Consider the following 17,559-nt stretch of genomic DNA (forward strand, 5'->3'; position numbering starts at 1 on the left):
GTAAGGTAAATCCAAATGAAGACAGCAGGTATGGTGTCTGCTTTTGAATCACTAAGGATGAAAAGTGCTATTGTCAAAAACTTTAAATAATATTGTTTATTGTCCTCTTATGTTTATGTGACCGTTATCGTTTTACACTGTCGTGCTGCTTTTGTTGTGTCCTCCCTCTCGTCAAAAGCAAAGCACATCATTTGATTTGACTGCTTGATGTGCATCCTTTGAACAAATCAATGAAGCCCATGATAGACTCCATGCTTAAATCTGACTGCATTTCATCAAAAAGATCTTTGATAAGACACTTGCGCCATTTGGTGCAAGGATAAATATGTCATTGGTATTATGTCACTGTAAGAAACATGGGCCTTTAAAAATAAGGTTTTTTTTTCTATGCTTGTAAGAATAGTGTGCTCCATGAGCTAGAATATTCAGCAAAATAAACTCAGGTCTGCAAATTGTTAAATCCTCTGTGCCTAATCCACTCCTGGGCTTGTTGGTCATGATATATTCAGCCAGGACAAAGGACATCAGCAGGACTCCAGAATACATTTTCTGACAGTCTTTTGATATTGCTCTTTGAAGAATTTTCAGAATGTAAGAAGGAAAACGCAAACGGTATAGACCATATATACCAAAGAGCACTTTCAGCCAAACCTCTTATTCAGGGAACTTGCTAAAATATATACACAGTTTTAAGTGTATACATTTTGTCCATATTTTTTTTTCCTACCTTAGCTGTAATTCCTATGTAAAGCTTATATTTTTATTTTTCTCTCACTCTGGAATAACATTGTAGGGACTTTGAAGCATAAGATTGTCTTATTTGGTGTTCCCTTTGTTCTTCTCATATTTTAGAGAATTCTTTGAAGAAGACCAACAGAAATCTCTATTGTGTGCACTCAGAATAGGAGCATTCATTTAAATGTCTTAATGGGCTTTTGTTAATCGGAGACTCCTCAACAAAGATAAGCCTATTTCAGCCAAGGCCTACAAGGGGGTGTAAATCCACACTGACAGGTGGAACAAAAGACAGCTGAAAGGAATGCATTGGGAACTATGAAGTCTTCCTCTACAAAGACTTTACAACGAGATGGTAAAAGGTTTCAAAATATTTAGCAAATTAGCACATATTCTGATTCCTCTATTAAGAGCGATTATTACGTTATTATTATTTACAATTATTACTGACTTTTCTAAAACACTGTAACTGGTTGATTTTAGAATTTCTATAATTAGAAATCAATATCAGTAATGAATGAAAGTTACTGTCCATTATGATCATAAGCTAAGGTAATTTTCCATTACATTTCTTTGACTATTCTTAGACAAAATGTGGTTTTTACATAAGCTGTGCTGATTTCAGCAGTGCCCTGGTCTGGTTCACACCTGGGAGCTGCATGTGCAACAAAATTCTGCTCATTGTTCGGGTGTCTGCCGAGCAGCTCCACTGGGGCTGTTGCTCAAGGGCACCTTGATGGTGGTTGGGGAAGGGGAGGGCATATGTCATTCACATTCCCCACCCAGGATTTCCCAGCTGTTCACAGCTGTCCAGTCACAAGCCTTCTTGTCTGGCCTTTAGGCTATCAAAACCCTTTATTAGAACAGTTTGCACAGAGCAATTTACTATCAAAGGTGTTCCTAAAGGTTGTAGATTAAATGGATGCTAATGGAAATTTAGCTGACATTTACTTGTTATGGCTCAGAGCTCCTTCAAGATGTTAGTATAGTTATCAGCACAGTTTGGAGATAGAAATTGGAGTGCATTATTCTTATTATGATATTGTGATTCATATCATTTAGGGAAAATATACCCCCAAATTGATCCAAATGAATTCTCTGGTATATTTTCCAGTTTCCTGAGACACAAAATTACAATGATGCTTATTGGAAAAAAACAAAAAACAAAAAACAGTAGCCATGATGTTTCTCATGACTGGTGCAAGTTGCCTTTGGTCTAATTTTATTTTATTTTATTGCATCTGTGATGTGTGGTATCTGAAACTCTGCTGCTTGACGTTTGGGGACTGTTTTCCCTGTTGGTGGCACTGTGCTGGGCCAGTCAGTTTCACTTTGTGAATATTAGATATCAATGTAAAAATTCATGATTTTGGGATGTCTGCTCTTCCCCTCTATAACTCTGCCATATGACTGTAATTTTAATGTGTTTTGTATGATTCTGCTTTTTGTGTCTGTCCTACCTGTTTGGTGACAAAGTAGTTTTCCTCACGCCACAGATTGATAAAGTGTATCGTATGATATCATGTTGTATCATAAAGGTCTGAGATACTGAGCATGAAGTGTAATGGCTTCTTGGCCTGTTGAAGGCACTGTGGTGGGCCAATCAGTTTCATTCTTGTAAAAGCCAGAACTCAATACAAAGCTGCATCATTTCCCTGAGGTGCATCAAAATCAGGCAGGGGGGTCTAAGCTCAGGGACCTTGGGGTCTGTTGGTGGAGCTATGACAGGCCAATCCTTCATTTTGTGCATGCTGGATAGCACTGTAAAAATGCATCATTCAACAGAGGTTCGTCAGATCTGACCCAACAAGTTTCTGATACTGATCACAAAACTCAGGGTGCTGTTGGCCTGGTGGTTGTGCTATGGTAGCTCAATCAGGTTGGTATTCAAAATGCTTGAATTCACTGTCATCATTATTCCAAGTTTCATCCAAAATGAGGCCAGCAGAGGCGAGAAAACCACACATGACAAACAGATGGATTTCCATTTGCTTAGCAGCTAGCTGGTGGTTTCCAGTATGACAAATTTATACAACTGCAAAGTTGATGAGGATGTGGGGAAAGTCGATATGGGTGTGGAGAAATCACTGGATATTGACCTTCACTTGGTGTGCCAGCCTCAGACTGATAGGCAGGAGCATTTTGAAAGTGTGGGAGTCACGTCTGTCTTGAGAGACTGATGTGCCAAAGAAAGGCACCAGATCAGGAGGGCAGGTGTGCACTGCTCCCCAAAGGCAGATATTTTCAGGCATGTCAGGTAAATCACAGCAAGAGAAGACAAATTAAATGTCATTCAATTTGTTAACTAGCTAGCAAGCTACTTAAGAGCTATTTGTGGCAAACAAACCCTCTTCCACAGGCAAAAGGACAGACAATGCCAATACCAATTCAAGTTCTCATCAAATATATATTCTGATTCAGTGAAACTGTCTCAACAGACTCAGAATGTGGGGAAAATGATGGGCTGATGCCAGTTTGGTTCTTTATCTTGACATGAACTCAAGGCTTCCGTTTTTTCCAGAGTTATTTCCTCTCGCGCAGGTGCAAAGCATGTGTACATGTCAGCTGTCAGCTGTAGTTTGTGTGCTCATTAAAATGGAGCAGGTGACGTGAGGCGGTGCAAGCAAAATGATCTTCTGCCTTGGATGGTGATTGCTATTTAACATCGACTTGGTGTTTCCCTGCCCTTACACAACTCTCTTCCTCACTGGCCTTTTTAATTAGAACATCCTGGGAACAGTATAGATGTGCCAATGCTAAATGTGCATGCAAAAGAATGCATATTTATTTATTTATTAATTTAACCTTTATTTAACCAGGCAAATCATTAAAAACAAGTTCTTATTTACAATGATGGCCTGTCAAGAGGCATAAACCTCTTGGGGGAGAAAGCGGGGCAATTGTTAGGCCACAGATGATAATGTATATGCAACTTTCCAGATATAAATTAAGTCCAGCATGCACACTGATGCAACAGCTGAGCTGAGTGTGATGTACCGATGTGGCTAAGAAAATGACAACAGGAGGAATTTGAGAGGCACATTTGGAGCCTTAATCTTTACAGCACACCTACACGCAGGCAATTAGACCTTGATGTAGTTCCATATAATACCATTTGTAGATGTCTGTTTTAACATCCTTATATCTACAAGCATGACTTTCATTTAAGGCCAAGTAAATCTATTTTGGCTACATGGTGTCACCCAAATTGTGCATTGATGTGGGAATAAAAATTGCACACACTGGCTCACAATTCTGACCTCATGTACTCTATCACTAGGCTGTTATGGCTCACAACACAAAGAGGTGAGTAAGGGCTGCATGGCATTATTACACAAACATTGCCAAAGCAAGACTAAAGTGAAAGCATGTCTGATTTTCTGGCCCATACTGAGGACTGGTGTTAAACCAGGGGTTGGGGTGGGTATTAGGCTCGTGCACACGGTGACTGACATTTATAAAACAGAGAAATGCATCAACACTACTTGAGCGAGGTTTTTACAAAACTGAATAGAGAACTCTGCAAGTTCTCAGTATTGTGCATACACAGATTTTTAGTTTTGAATCTACACAGTTTGTAACACTTCATTGGTGCCACAGTATCTCTTTCAAAGGACTTTGGGACAATAGGTGATGCTATTCTTCCCTGTGGCACAAGGGTGGTAGTAGTGATTCAGCTTTTCTCTTGTAGAAGTTTTGGATGGACTAGGGAGGGAACTCTGCAAAGACTTAATTGATGTGCTGCTGCTTGGCCTGGCAAAGTTTGGATCAAGGGACTTTAATGTCCAATGTTTGCTCCCATCTTGTCAATGAATCTCCAACATTGTAGTGATGCAACACACCTAAAAACTCTGCTCATACCCGCTTCTGGATCAGTTGGCATCGGTTGTTGTTGCCGTCAGCCTTGACATAGTGAGTGGTTGGAAAATTACCATATTCTGCCTGTTTCCTGCCTGTCTGGATGCTTCTTCCCCAACCAGGATGCTTTGATGTAGCCGTGACTCAGCCCACTCAACTACATCCTGTGCCTTCCTCTTATTCCTGTGCCTCTCTTCCATGCCAGCTAGTGAAACTGAAGCCAGGGTCACTTGATCCCTTCTGCTACAGCAATTCTCTTGCATGGGTGACCATGAAATCATCAGTCAGCCACTTATGGGGAGGTTCAGTTTGATCTTCTGCCCATATAAAGCACTGCTGGCCTGGCTTCATGGTGGGCACAGCCACCTGCGCTGTGTAGAAGGTGAGGCTTCTCTCAAAGCTCTTCACAAAAGTGGGACTTCAAAGATTAAAAAGGGGCCAGAGGATTTGTGGGAGGATTCCATGCTGGTAAGACCAGACATCAAACTCATGAATTAACACATGCTAGTTTCATAAGACGGCCCAGTCATAATCATGAGTCGCTCTCTGTGGAAGCTAAAATAAGAGAATCAAACCACTCGTTATTTCACGGGTGAAAAGCCTAAAGCTGTGTTATTCAGTATGGAAAGGAGTAAATGTTCAAATTCACAGTTTTTCTCGTGCAGCATTCATGGCTTCATAATTGAGTTGTGGAATAGAAACTGTATTGTCATGCTCAGAAAATCATCACAGGACTCTTGCTATTTGACCCTCTATAGAGTATCTATAAAAGCACCTACAAGGAGGAGGGAGAAATTCTCTTGTCTCAGCCTCCTGGACAATAATGAATTTAGTAGTAGTAGTGGTAGTAGTAGTAGAAAGTAATTTTATTAATGCAGAAAACCACCCTACAGTGTGGGAATAAAATATTTCAATGCATTCAACAAATTCAGACATTTCAGATGCTGTTTCAAATTCAGAATTTTCGGATGCTGTTCTTTGTTTGAATTTTATTTGCTCATTGAAAGAAAAAAATATCTTCATTCCAGAAATCTGTGTTTGCATGATGCAAACACTGTGGCTGTGACTATGGCTGTAAGTAAACTAAGATATAACAGTAATTGCACACACACACACACACACACACAAACTCTGCCTTTACAAACATTAGTGAAAGAATGGCTCGTTCTAAAGAGCTCACTGAATTCCAGCTGTTGTAAGAGTAATGTAGTAGAATGCCACTGTTGCAACAAGTCAGTTTGTGAAATTTCTTTCCTCCCAGATATTCCACCATCAGCTGTTAGTGCTATTATTGCAAAGTGCAAGCATTTAGGAACCACAGCAACTAAGCCACCAAGTGACAGACCACATAAAGTTACGGAGCGGGGTCGCTGAGTGCTGAGGCGCATAGTGTGTAAAAGTCACCAATGCTCTGCTGGCTCAATAACTGCAGAGCTCCAAACCTCCTCTGGCAATAACATCAGCACAAAAACTGTGAGCCGGGAGCTTCATGGCATGGGTTTCCATGGCCGAGCAGCTGCATGCAAGCCTTACATCAGCAAGCACAACACCAAGCATCGGATGGAGCGGTGTAAAACACGCCGCCACTGGACTCTGAAGCGGTGGAAACGTGTTCTGTGGAGTGACCAATCATGCATCTGGCGGTCTGATGGACAAAGGAAATTCACAATGGTGAATGCCAGGAGAACGTTCCCTGCCTGACTGCATTGTGCCAACTGTAAAGTTTGGTGGAGGAGGGATACTGCTATGGGCTTGTTTTTCTGAGGTTGGCCTCGGCCCCTTAGTTCCAGTGAAGGGAAATGTTAAAGCTTCAGCTTACCAAGACATTTTGGACAATTCTATGTTTCCAACTTTGTGGAAATAGTTTGGGGAAGGGCAGGCCCTTTTCTGTTCCAGCATGGCTGTGCCCCAGTGCACAAAGCAGCTCCATAAAGGCATGGCTGGGTGAGTTTGGTGTGGAAGAACTTGACTGTCCCGCACAGAGCCCAGACCTCAACCCCATCCAACACCTTTGGGATGAGCTAGAGCAGAGACTGTGAGCCAGGCCCTCTGGTCCAACATCAGTGTCTGGCCTAACTAATGCTCTTCTGAATGAACGGGCAAAATTTCCCACAGACACACTCCAAAATCTTGTAAAAAGCCTTCTCAGAAGAGTGGAAGCTGTTCTAGCTGCAAAGTGTGGGCCAACTCCATATTAATGCCTATGGATTTAGAATGGGAGGTCATAAAAGCTCCTGTGGGTGTAATGTGTAGGTGGTCCAAAACTTATGTCCATATATTGTATTTTGTAAAGTCATATGATGAAAAATAAATATCATTTATGTTATTCCATCATTCTATGCCATGCCATGTTATGTTACTTAGTCAGCTAATCTCATGCAATAAGAAATTTCAAAGAAATTGCAAAGTGTATTTTAAGAAAAATAAGGCCAAAAAGAAATTTGGCCTATAGCAACTGTACTCATTTTAATGTTTCAGGAACCAGTAAAATTCTGTTTATATTTCAGGAAACAAAATGTTAGGTTGCGTATGGAAGTAGGTTAGTGTACTGTTCTTGTTTTGTATGTGTTGTATGTGTTATGTGTCATTTCATTTTATATTTATTGTTATTTTATATATTTACTGTTTTAGGTCATTTGTTTGTGTTTATCTCTCCATTTTATTCTGTTGTTGTGAAGCACAACTCTTTTTTGAAAAGTGTGCCACAAATAAACATTTTTGGACTTGGAGTGTTATTTTGGATTAATACATTAGTTTCCCTTATGCTATGAGCATTTTTGGTTCATTTTACAAAAAACTCTTTGAAGCAGTGCCTTTTTCTTGACATGTTATTTTTTTTGGACTCATTTTCAACCTCTTAACCTGTTGTTGTGAATGAAACATCAGACAGAAAGCGTCGGCGGCTGATTTTTACATAAGTGGGCGCACCAGATCCTGTTTCTTTGCCGGAAAAGTTAATATGATAATATGAGAAACCAACAAACATCTCTGCAGCAAGCAGCTTGACATGTGGCCTCAGCGGTCTCGATCAGATTTCAGATTTGATTTACCCAATGTAACTTAATCCAATAGATATAATGAACGCTTAGGGTGTCTAAACTTCACTGTGCACTTTGTTCAATAGAAATAACCACAATGAAGGACTGAATACAGTACAAAAATGGAAAAATACAATTCTGCAACAGATCATATTTAACCAACATCATCTCAAAATGGTACGAAATCTTAAAAGGTTACATACATATCTGTGACCTGGAAGTATGAAGAAAGTATGAGAGCTGGGTTTGTGTTAACATGATTTTATACCTTCCTCCTTCTAAATGATGTTTAGTCTGACAAGTTTTTTTATTTTTTGGGGGGTCTGAATATATTTGCTCAGTTACATGTTATCAGAAATAATTCGCGAATAAATTTTGTCAGCCGTGCTTGCTACTACTTGTGCTTGTGGCTGAAGAATTGGAAGTGGGATGAGGACGAAGACAGATGGTCTTAAAACTTTTAGGCACTGCACAGCTACATCTAATGGTTGGATTTATATTGATACAATGTAAACATGCAATAATCAATACTGAAAATAAAATGCCTCCTGGGTAATTTGGCTCTGAAACCTGGGTTTGATGGTCTTGCACTATTTAGCGTCTGTTGTGTCATTAGATGGACTGGAGTTGAATCCTGCTATGAAGGAATATGAGAAAAAAAGCTTATTAATTACAGCATCACATTCAGCAGATATTTCCTCTTTTTTTCAGGAACAGATGGATGGAAAAGACAAACTACTATGGCGACAGTCTCCGTTGGAAGGGCCTTCCCGTTTCACAGGGATGAGAGGGATGTTACCTTTATCGGAGCCTGATTTGTTAAATGACCCTGCCATGGAAGCCTCAATAAATGGACGCACCGCTGGAGGATGCACGAGGAAGAAGTTCATACTCAAGGTAAAACGTGCTGATCTGCATGTAAATCAGCATTTTCCATCGTCTGCATCTGCAGAAGCCACTTACAAACTGGTACCAGCCTAAGAGCCTGTGGAGTGGTACACAGACACAAAGCCTTTCACAAAGCATTCCCCCTTGACTTTTCCCACATCCTGTCACTGAATAGATAGATTAACTCTACACAAAACACCGGATAACGACATTTAATTTTTTTTTTTTTTTTGCAAGTTTATCTGTAAGTTTATTCAAAAGTCTGAGCCACCACTTAGTAGCATCTCTAGCAGCAATTACAACGTCGACTCTTGCATGTATATGTATCTGCTTGGCACATCTGTTTGGATTTTCTCCCTTCGTAATGAGCAGACTTGCTTTAGCAAGGTCAAACTGGATGGAAAGTTCATGTGAGCAGCTACCTTCAAGTCAAACCACACATTGTCTTAAATGGAATTAGAGATCGACCGATTCATGTGTCAGCTGATTAATCGTGCCGATATATGCCATTTTGCGATAATCGGCATCTGCCCATATCAGCGCTTAAAAGCCGATAAACAAAACAAACAAAAAATGCAGGCACATGTGTGGCTGCTGTGGGACGATGTTAACGCTCCTCCTTATCTGCTGATAAATGTTGTTAAGTGCAGTAAAATTTTATTTATTTTTCATTCACAAGTTTTTTCACAAGAGTTCAATTCTGCTTAAACAAAGACAAAGCAGGCTAACATGTGTGTTAAATATTCATTTAAGTTTAGCAATTTTGTATCTCATTTGTTACTATCATCAAATTGCTGTATTTTATCAGATGCCTAAAACAAAACAAAACAAAAAACAAACAAACATGATATCGGCATTGTATAGCACCCATCGGCAACCCCTTGGCTCTAAATATTGGCAAAAAAAAACCAAAAAACATATTGATCGACCACTAAATGGGATTCAAGTGTGGATTTTGGTTTAGCCTCTTGCTCTGAAGCCACTTTGCTGTTGATTTGGGTACATGTTTAGTCATTGTCCTGTTGAACCGTAAAATGTTGGCCCAATGGAGGGTTTTTCCACACTCTGGAGCAACTTCTCAAGATTTTGCTGGCATCTGGCTCCATCCATTGTTCCCTCCTTGCTGCCACCACTGTGCTGTACGGCAGAGACGGTGTTACGTGGGTGAGGAGCTGTGCCTGGCTGCTGACAGATATAGTGCTTTGCATTACAGCTGAAGGCTTTGATTTTCATTTCGCCCAGAACAGAGTATTTTGCCTCATACTTTCAGAATCTTTGACTTTCAATCTTTCCCTTATTTTATTTATTTATTTATTTTTTGCCGACTTCAAGCGAGCTGTCATGTGCCTTTTTCAGGAGTGTGTGTTGTCTGCTTGTGCTGCCAAACGGCTCAGATTTGTGAAGCGCTGCCCCGACCGCTGCCCTTTCTAACAGGTCGTCCATCACAGCCAAGGACCTCTGCTGCTTTGGCAGAGGAGCCCTTCGCTTTCTTGGTGTCCTCCATAACTAATGACTTGCTTGGTTGCAAAGTTTGATGAGACAAGTAAATCTAAGGAGAGCGTGGGTAGTTCCATATTGTGTTTGCAAATGATGGAGCTTACCGTGCTCTTGTGAAATCAGCACTTAAGCAGCTGTTTCATGCTCTTCCCCTCATCTATGGCTGCAAACTCTTCTTTTGTGAATTCTACATCCAGTCCGTTAGGCTTTATGGTGAGATTTCTGATAGCCTATACATTTTCAGGTGGAGCAGTTACATATTTTGACGTATTTTTCTCCACATCACATCCAGCACCACCATGTCAACTCACTTTGCCACAAGTGGACTCTTGATCAAACTATAGAAATTCAAAAGCATTTAAACACACATGATCTCAATTTGGAGTAACTGCAAATGCTTACTGACTCAAAATATCCCAGGCTTTCATTTTATACTGATTTGTAAAAGTGTGTAAACAGAAACAACCATGTTGTTGTGTGTAGATCCGTGACAGAAAATCCAAATTTAATCCATTTTGAATCGAGGAGGTGACGACACAGCATCTGGAAAAAGTCAAGGGAAGGTGAATATTATGAAGAAATTTTTAGGCTAAGAAAATCAAAACTACGAGAATAAAATCTTCATGTCCATTCTGTACATTTAGTCTTTTTGTAATTTCAGTACGTCATTTCAGTGGTAGTTAAGTCCGAACAAAACTCCAGATTTGTGCTGTCAGTTGTGATAATGATTTCGGGATGGTGGGGATGAAATTTGGCCTCTAGTAAAGAGATGTGACAGAGTAGTTTCAGTTTATCAACATAACATTATTTTACCGGTGCAGCAGGGACAACTTTTTCTCTTGATGATGAAGTACTTTCATGTGGGCCTTTGATTAAATAGCACTTCAGGGAGATCATTTACAGACTTTAGTGGTGTTAGCAATGTTTAACAGAAGATAAGGGTCACATCCCCCAAGGACTTTAATCTTCTTTAAATACATTTAATTTCTCTAAAGTTAAATATAACACTGAGCTCCGTTCATGCTCTGTGGGTCACCCCGTCTCCAGCTGGACATTCGCAGGCAGTGTAAAGATATACTACTGTAATTTCCTATAGACAGTGTCCCCTAATCTCACAAATTAATTCTCAAGCCTTTTCTTTCAAATGAGGAAATTTAACCGGCTTCATTTTTGTTTACATTCGTCTCCTACCATTTGGTTGAAATGCGAGGTGAAACAGATGTGTTATTGATGTAAAAACTTCAAGCGACTTTGCAAATAACAGACAAAACAGAACAGACATATTGGATAGAAATGGATACTCAGAGAGAAAGGGATGCTTAATGCAGTAAAGAAAAATAACAAATGTTTGAAATGTCATTGTTCTTGCTGTATTTAAAATCAGGATGTAAACCTTGCTGCCTAAGACTAATTCTTGTTTATACCTTACGTGTCAGGTCATTTCAGCTTTTATGCCGGTGGAATAAACATTTGAAAGATATAAAGCTGTTTACAGTCCTCACTATAGGCTATCTAGATCTTGAGAAAGGCCATTAAATGACACAGATATGACTTGGTTCATGCTTCTCAAGGGATTCGATGTAATTTTTAAAAAAAACAAAACGAAAGCAATTCATGTTTTATGGCGTTTCACTGGCTTTTCATCCCTAGACCTATATTAAAACCGTGTGATTGCATGGCCTGGTTGTTTGCAGTTGTGAAAACAAAGACACCGACAGCAGCCTGTAGAAACCACTAACCACTCTGACACAGCTGGCTACTGCACTTGCAAAAGACTGCACCCATCAACAAGATGTATGCATCCTATATGCCTCTATATGTTCTCTCTTAAAAAAAAAAAGAAAAGAAAAGAAAAGAAAGAAAGGCTCCAATCATTATTATTATTTTCCCCTGTCCAACAGGTAGCACAATTGTGAAACCCCACCAGCACATGATATCATCCATAAACTGGCTACTCATTAACTCCTTAATGTAAAGTTACATGCAATAATTCACAGTATGTCCTATGCTTGGAACCACTGCATCAATGCAAGCACTTATATTAGTATTTTTTATTTGTTCTCTCTTTCAAATGAGATTATTGGACTAAATTAAGTTAAAAAGGTCAGCTGTTATGTGCAGCCATACATACATCATATTTTATGTTAGAAGCAGAAGTCAACATGTAGCCTATCTCAGGTTATATAGAATAAAAGAGACATTTTTCTGTCTTCTTTGGTAAATCCTGACTATGATTTTTTTTTTTCTTCTTACTATCACATTTGTTTTAATTCTTGTGAGAGGAGGGAGATGCAGCACACATGCATGGAAATGAAACACTGGTAATTTGTGTTGTGAACGGGCGAGGCGCTGTGCATCATCTGCTCCGTAGCCTCGGCTCCCGCACAGACAGTGAGAGACAGCCATGGAGAGGTGGAGAGCGGACTGTTTTCTTTGTTATTTTTAAACTCTTGCAATTCGCACCTATGACAGTGTTCACGGCGACCTGTGCCGCTTCAAATCCCCGATGCACTCGAAAGCAGCGAGAAGATTTTCACCGGTTAAGTATATATCACTTTTTTTTTCCCACCCCAGCTCACAGATTGGGATTGCGGTAGTCGGGAGATATGTGCCATCGCTTTGCTGATTGTAAGTCAATTCGGAAATCGTTGTGGCTCCTGTCTTAGCTCCGTGTCTTCTAACGGTTGTGGGAATGTTTACGCTCGTCACTTGTCCGTGTGCTTCCGCGGCCGTTGGCGGAGATAGTGCGGATATTAATGGGTAAATAGTGTTGCAAAGTTGTGCACTTGTCGGTCGGCTGCTGAAGGGCCTGGCTGTGTGTGTACGGAGTTTGTTTCTGGCTCCCCTCCCCCACCCGTTGCTGCTGTGCTGCTCGTACTGGAGAGGCCAAGACATGAATGTGATGTGAGGCTCACTTCAAAGGAGCAAAAGGGCTTGGAGCTGCTGCCGTTGTGTAAGACGGACATGTCCGCTCCTCGCCTCTGATTGGCTGAGTTGCGGTCGAAGCCGTTCTTAAATTCCTGCTAACACACACATACAACCACACACATGCATACAAACACACACACACACACACACACTCACACAGACACACATGCAGAGGTACACACACACACACACACACACACACACACACACACATACACACACACCTGTGACCCCATAGCCTTTAATTTAAATATTAATACGCCAACCGAAAACCTACCCATGCATAGCCAACCGTTATTAACGCGTCGCCTAGCAACCGCGTTGTTTAGCTACATGTCTTGCCAGGCATTCAGTGTTAATGGTGAGAAAATGTCATTTTTTATTTTAAAATTTTTTATTGAATTAATTTGTGCGCCGTGTTATTGCCATAGTACCAATTGATTGCTCCAGATGGATGTTGTTTCGCTTAGTCAGCACACATAGAGATTGAACATGCAGTTTCTGTGGCACACATGTTAGCCCACTGTTAGTCCTTATGTGTCCTCAGTTTGAAGGTATTTTCCTTTAGTCCCCTCAAACCTGCAGTGAGGTAGTGATTCAGCCAGGACTTTTCTATTTTCATGGTTAATACTTTGCATCATTTCAGAGGTGGACGGGTGCTACCTCGACCAGAGGATTATTGCCTCGGCATTTTAAACTTAAGCGGGGAGAAGCCGGGCATGAAATAGGGTGGAATTAAAAAGGCCCATTTTTTTTTAGGGTGATCATATTTTAAAAATTATAATCCAAGCACACCTTGGACGTTGTTAAGTGTGCAGAGCCCACACTGGTTAGTATGTAGTATAATACGTTGTGTTGGGTGTGGCTTACAAGGTGACCACAACCAATTTAGACATGATGGCCAGTGAGAGCAGAGAGAGTGTAAAACACAGGTGTAGACCTTTTCAAAATTGTAAACATGATTTAGAAAGAAAAGATGACCAGCAAAAACCATCTCAGATTAATCAGAGAATGCACAATCAGAGTTTAACTAGAAAAGTAATTATTCTATTTCAAAATACATTTAAATACATTCTGAATTTTCAATCTTTTAATTGGCTCTTTTGTTGTATTAAAATACACTCATTTCATCCTGATTGGTCAGAGCCTCATTGTCCCACAGGGGTGTCATGCTCACTCCTCTCAGTACCACCATCCACTGTGAGGAAGTCGCAGTGTTATGAGCATAAATGACTGCTGAATGATTGTGTGAGTTTGAACTGTCTGAGAGTGTAAGGGTGTGCATGTACGCTCTGCTGCAAGTAACTTAAGAAATCAGCAATAAAACAGAAGCAGCAGTAGAAAGCTGTAATATGAAGTGATATACAGTCTATAGAGCTGGCCAGGGGAAAACTGGTCCTCGTGTGCCTAGGTGAGAGAGCCCAAGGACAACACATGAGGACCAGGAAGTGTCCTTGAACAAGAAACTGGATCTGTAAAAGCTTCAGCTCTGCAGCTGACCCTGTGCTGTGTCCTCCTGTGGAGGGGGAGCAAGATGAAATGAGAATCTGACAGCAGGATCAATCCTGTATCACATCCGTATTAATATCATAATTGCTAATAATATCATGTCCCGATGTTGTCAGTATCCGCTAATAGGAGAAGGAGGAAGGCTGCTTCATTTTTTAGTGTATAAAACTTATCTGTGACTCAGGTGCTGATTCACTGTACCACTGATTTGAATGAAACAGGAGGAGATGTGTAATGTAATAACATGCTTATGCATGTAAATCAGTAGCATAGTATATAAACTAGCTGCATACTACTCTGCGTAGTGGCTGCTTCCAGAGGCAGACCGCTCTACTGCCTTGCCTCTCGAGCTTGATCACAAAGCCATTAACACTGAACTCTGAATGTGAACTAAGATTGTGCAATTAATTAAACAACTAATTAACAATATTGGTAATTTCTAGCTTTGTTCAGGCTTTGTAAGTCTGGCTTAGAAATCAACTGCTTATATATATATATATATATATATATATATATATAAGGTTTGTGGGCTAGACCTGGTAGAGAAAGAAAGAATTTGGTATTGTGAGGATACTAACCAAAGCAGAGTTCATCCATACTGATGGTTTTTAACAACTGTACAGTTACCAAAGGGGAAGCAGCATCAGTGCAGAGAGTAAACAGCCTGCATCACATGCTGTGTTTGAAGTTGAGCTTCAAACCGCTTACAACCCAGAGCTCCAGAATAGTTTACCTCATATTTTCAGCGCCTCCGGTGTTATCACTCCCTTTAGCCCCCAATGAATGGGAATTTGCAATTATTTTAATTACTAGTGGAACCTGGCCACATGATGAGTTTGACAGGACAATTCGATGAAGGCCCACACTGTACTAAAGTACATCAAGTCCCCATCTAATACTAGTCTTCCGCTACAAGGGCTTATGGCACTGCCGTGATGGATTTTCCTCTGAAAACTACCAAAATTGTGTCAACTCCAGGCCTGTTGTTATGAAGTAAATTCTGTTTTAGTTCTATTGCTATTAAGAAAATTGCAGCATAGGAGGTGTTTTTACCAAATATTTGAGAATGCATTTAAGATGTTTTGATGGTGGCCCATGGAGTTTAGATTTAGTCTACATTTGGATGATTTAATAAAGCTGAATCTCATTATATATTTTTCCCCCTTGCAGGAGATTTTTTTTTGCAGTGGCATAAGTAGAGGTCTGGATCTAATTGTTGTGTGGTGTGGGCTCCACGGGGACGTGGTGTATGGACGCTGTGACTATGAGCGTAAGCGACAAGGGGGGCTACTTGGTGGACCTGGGAGGCAGCTTCACTGAGGATGCCCCCAGACCTCCAGTCCCTGGGGAAGAAGGTGAGCTAGTGTGCAGTGATGGACGCCAGCACAGCAACCTTGTCTACCCCTCCAAGAATGAGAGTCTCAAAAGTGAGACGTCTGTCGCCACACCCAGACGACCTGACCTGGATCTGGGCTATGAGCCAGAGGGCAGTGCTTCCCCCACACCCCCCTACTTGAAGTGGGCCGAATCTCTCCACTCCCTCCTGGATGACCAGGATGGCATCCACCTGTTTAGGACGTTCCTCAAGCAGGAGGAGTGTGCCGATATGTTAGACTTCTGGTTTGCATGCAGTGGCTTCCGCAAACTTGAGGCTAATGAGGGTAACGAGGAAAAGAAGGTAAAACTGGCAAAAGCCATCTATAAGAAATACATCCTGGACAACAATGGAATTGTTTCCAGACAGATCAAACCAGCCACCAAGTGCTTCATCAAAGACTGTGTGATGAAGCTGCACATTGATCCAGCTATGTTTGACCAGGCTCAGACTGAGATTCAGACTATGATGGAGGAAAACACCTACCCTTTATTTCTGAAGTCTGACATATATTTGGAATATACCCGGACAGGGGGAGAGAGTCCCAAGCTATACAGCGATCAGAGTTCTGTTTCTGGGAATGGAAAAGGTTTATCGGGGTACCTGCCGACACTAAACGAAGACGAGGAATGGAAATGTGACCAAGAGCTTGAGGAGCACCCTGAGTGTGACCCCACGCCGAGCAACCGGCTCACTGAGAAGTTGCTAATGGAGACGGCACCAAAGCGCGTTACCAACAGTACGAGATTCCAGGACAGTCAGGAGTACAGGTAAATCCTCCCAGCCATCTAGAAACCTTCACTTCAGCCTCTAACTACACAGCCATTCTCTGCAAACTGCTGAATTAGAAATAAACCTGAGCCTCTCCACCACTCCCATGTGAGTGCTGCCTGAAGTTTGAGATGAAAAGGGAGTGTAGCACAGTAGACAGCTTAAGATAAGAGGAAGATAGTGTATGAAGACAGTCAAAACTACCTGTGACGGTGTTGAGAAAATGTCGGAGGTTGCAAGGAGCTCCTTTACCAATTGTAGGAAGGTGGATTGTTGTTAGGAATGAGGATTTGGTGTGTTTTTTTGTGCAGGCATTCTGTGATTTATGTTTTGCCTTTGGACAGGGCTTTCCAATGAAAGATTTCAATGTTATTTTCTTTAAAAGAGGAGCTCATACTTTTCCAAAGTCAGATATTACCCCTTAAATTGATTCATTCAGCAAGGACATTATTATATACTTTGGGAAAAGCATTTCCTTTTTGCATAACAGAGGGCTTTGTAGTGTTGCCAGACTGCTCCCTAGTAACAGGGATGCATATTGATATAATTTATTGATTATTATTCCTCTTAGTGATTTTGTTACTTTAAGCATGCATGATGCAAAATTGAGGATTAAAGGCGGAACATGCACATAATTTATCAGTTGGACCAACGATCATCTAGATGGCAATTACAGAATTTTGTGCGTATTCCACATTTTTTGTCAGTTGAGTCTAAACAGTCCTCGCCTCATTCAACCCATGCCAGTTTTTCATCATGCACATAAAAAGATTTGATATTTTATGATGAGTTTTGTTAGCTGATAACGGTTTAAAGGCTAAAATATTGCTGGAATATAGATAATCCTAGGCTCATACGTGAACATGAAATTTAATTTTGAACTCGGAAGAATTCCTAACCCTATTGTGCCGTTAACAACTTAAAATGTCAAATGTCCTGCTAGAATTTGTTTAGTGACAC

General features: G+C 40.8%; 1 protein-coding gene across 2 annotated transcripts in view; it reads left to right on the forward strand.

Moving 5' to 3' along the window:
* The first annotated feature begins 12,427 nt into the window (after positions 1–12,427).
* Positions 12,428–17,559, forward strand: part of axin1 (axin 1) — a 30,164-nt gene continuing 25,032 nt past the window's right edge. For both annotated transcript variants that reach the window (XM_030059040.1, XM_030059041.1), the window contains exons 1-2: positions 12,428–12,555; positions 15,624–16,598. In XM_030059040.1, the coding sequence (XP_029914900.1) occupies positions 15,703–16,598 (896 nt within the window). In that variant the 5' untranslated portion in view covers positions 12,428–12,555; positions 15,624–15,702. The remainder of the gene's footprint in view (positions 12,556–15,623; positions 16,599–17,559) is intronic.

The sequence above is a fragment of the Myripristis murdjan genome, chromosome 8 (assembly GCF_902150065.1).
Source record: "Myripristis murdjan chromosome 8, fMyrMur1.1, whole genome shotgun sequence".
Classification (NCBI taxonomy): Eukaryota; Metazoa; Chordata; class Actinopteri; order Holocentriformes; family Holocentridae; genus Myripristis; species Myripristis murdjan.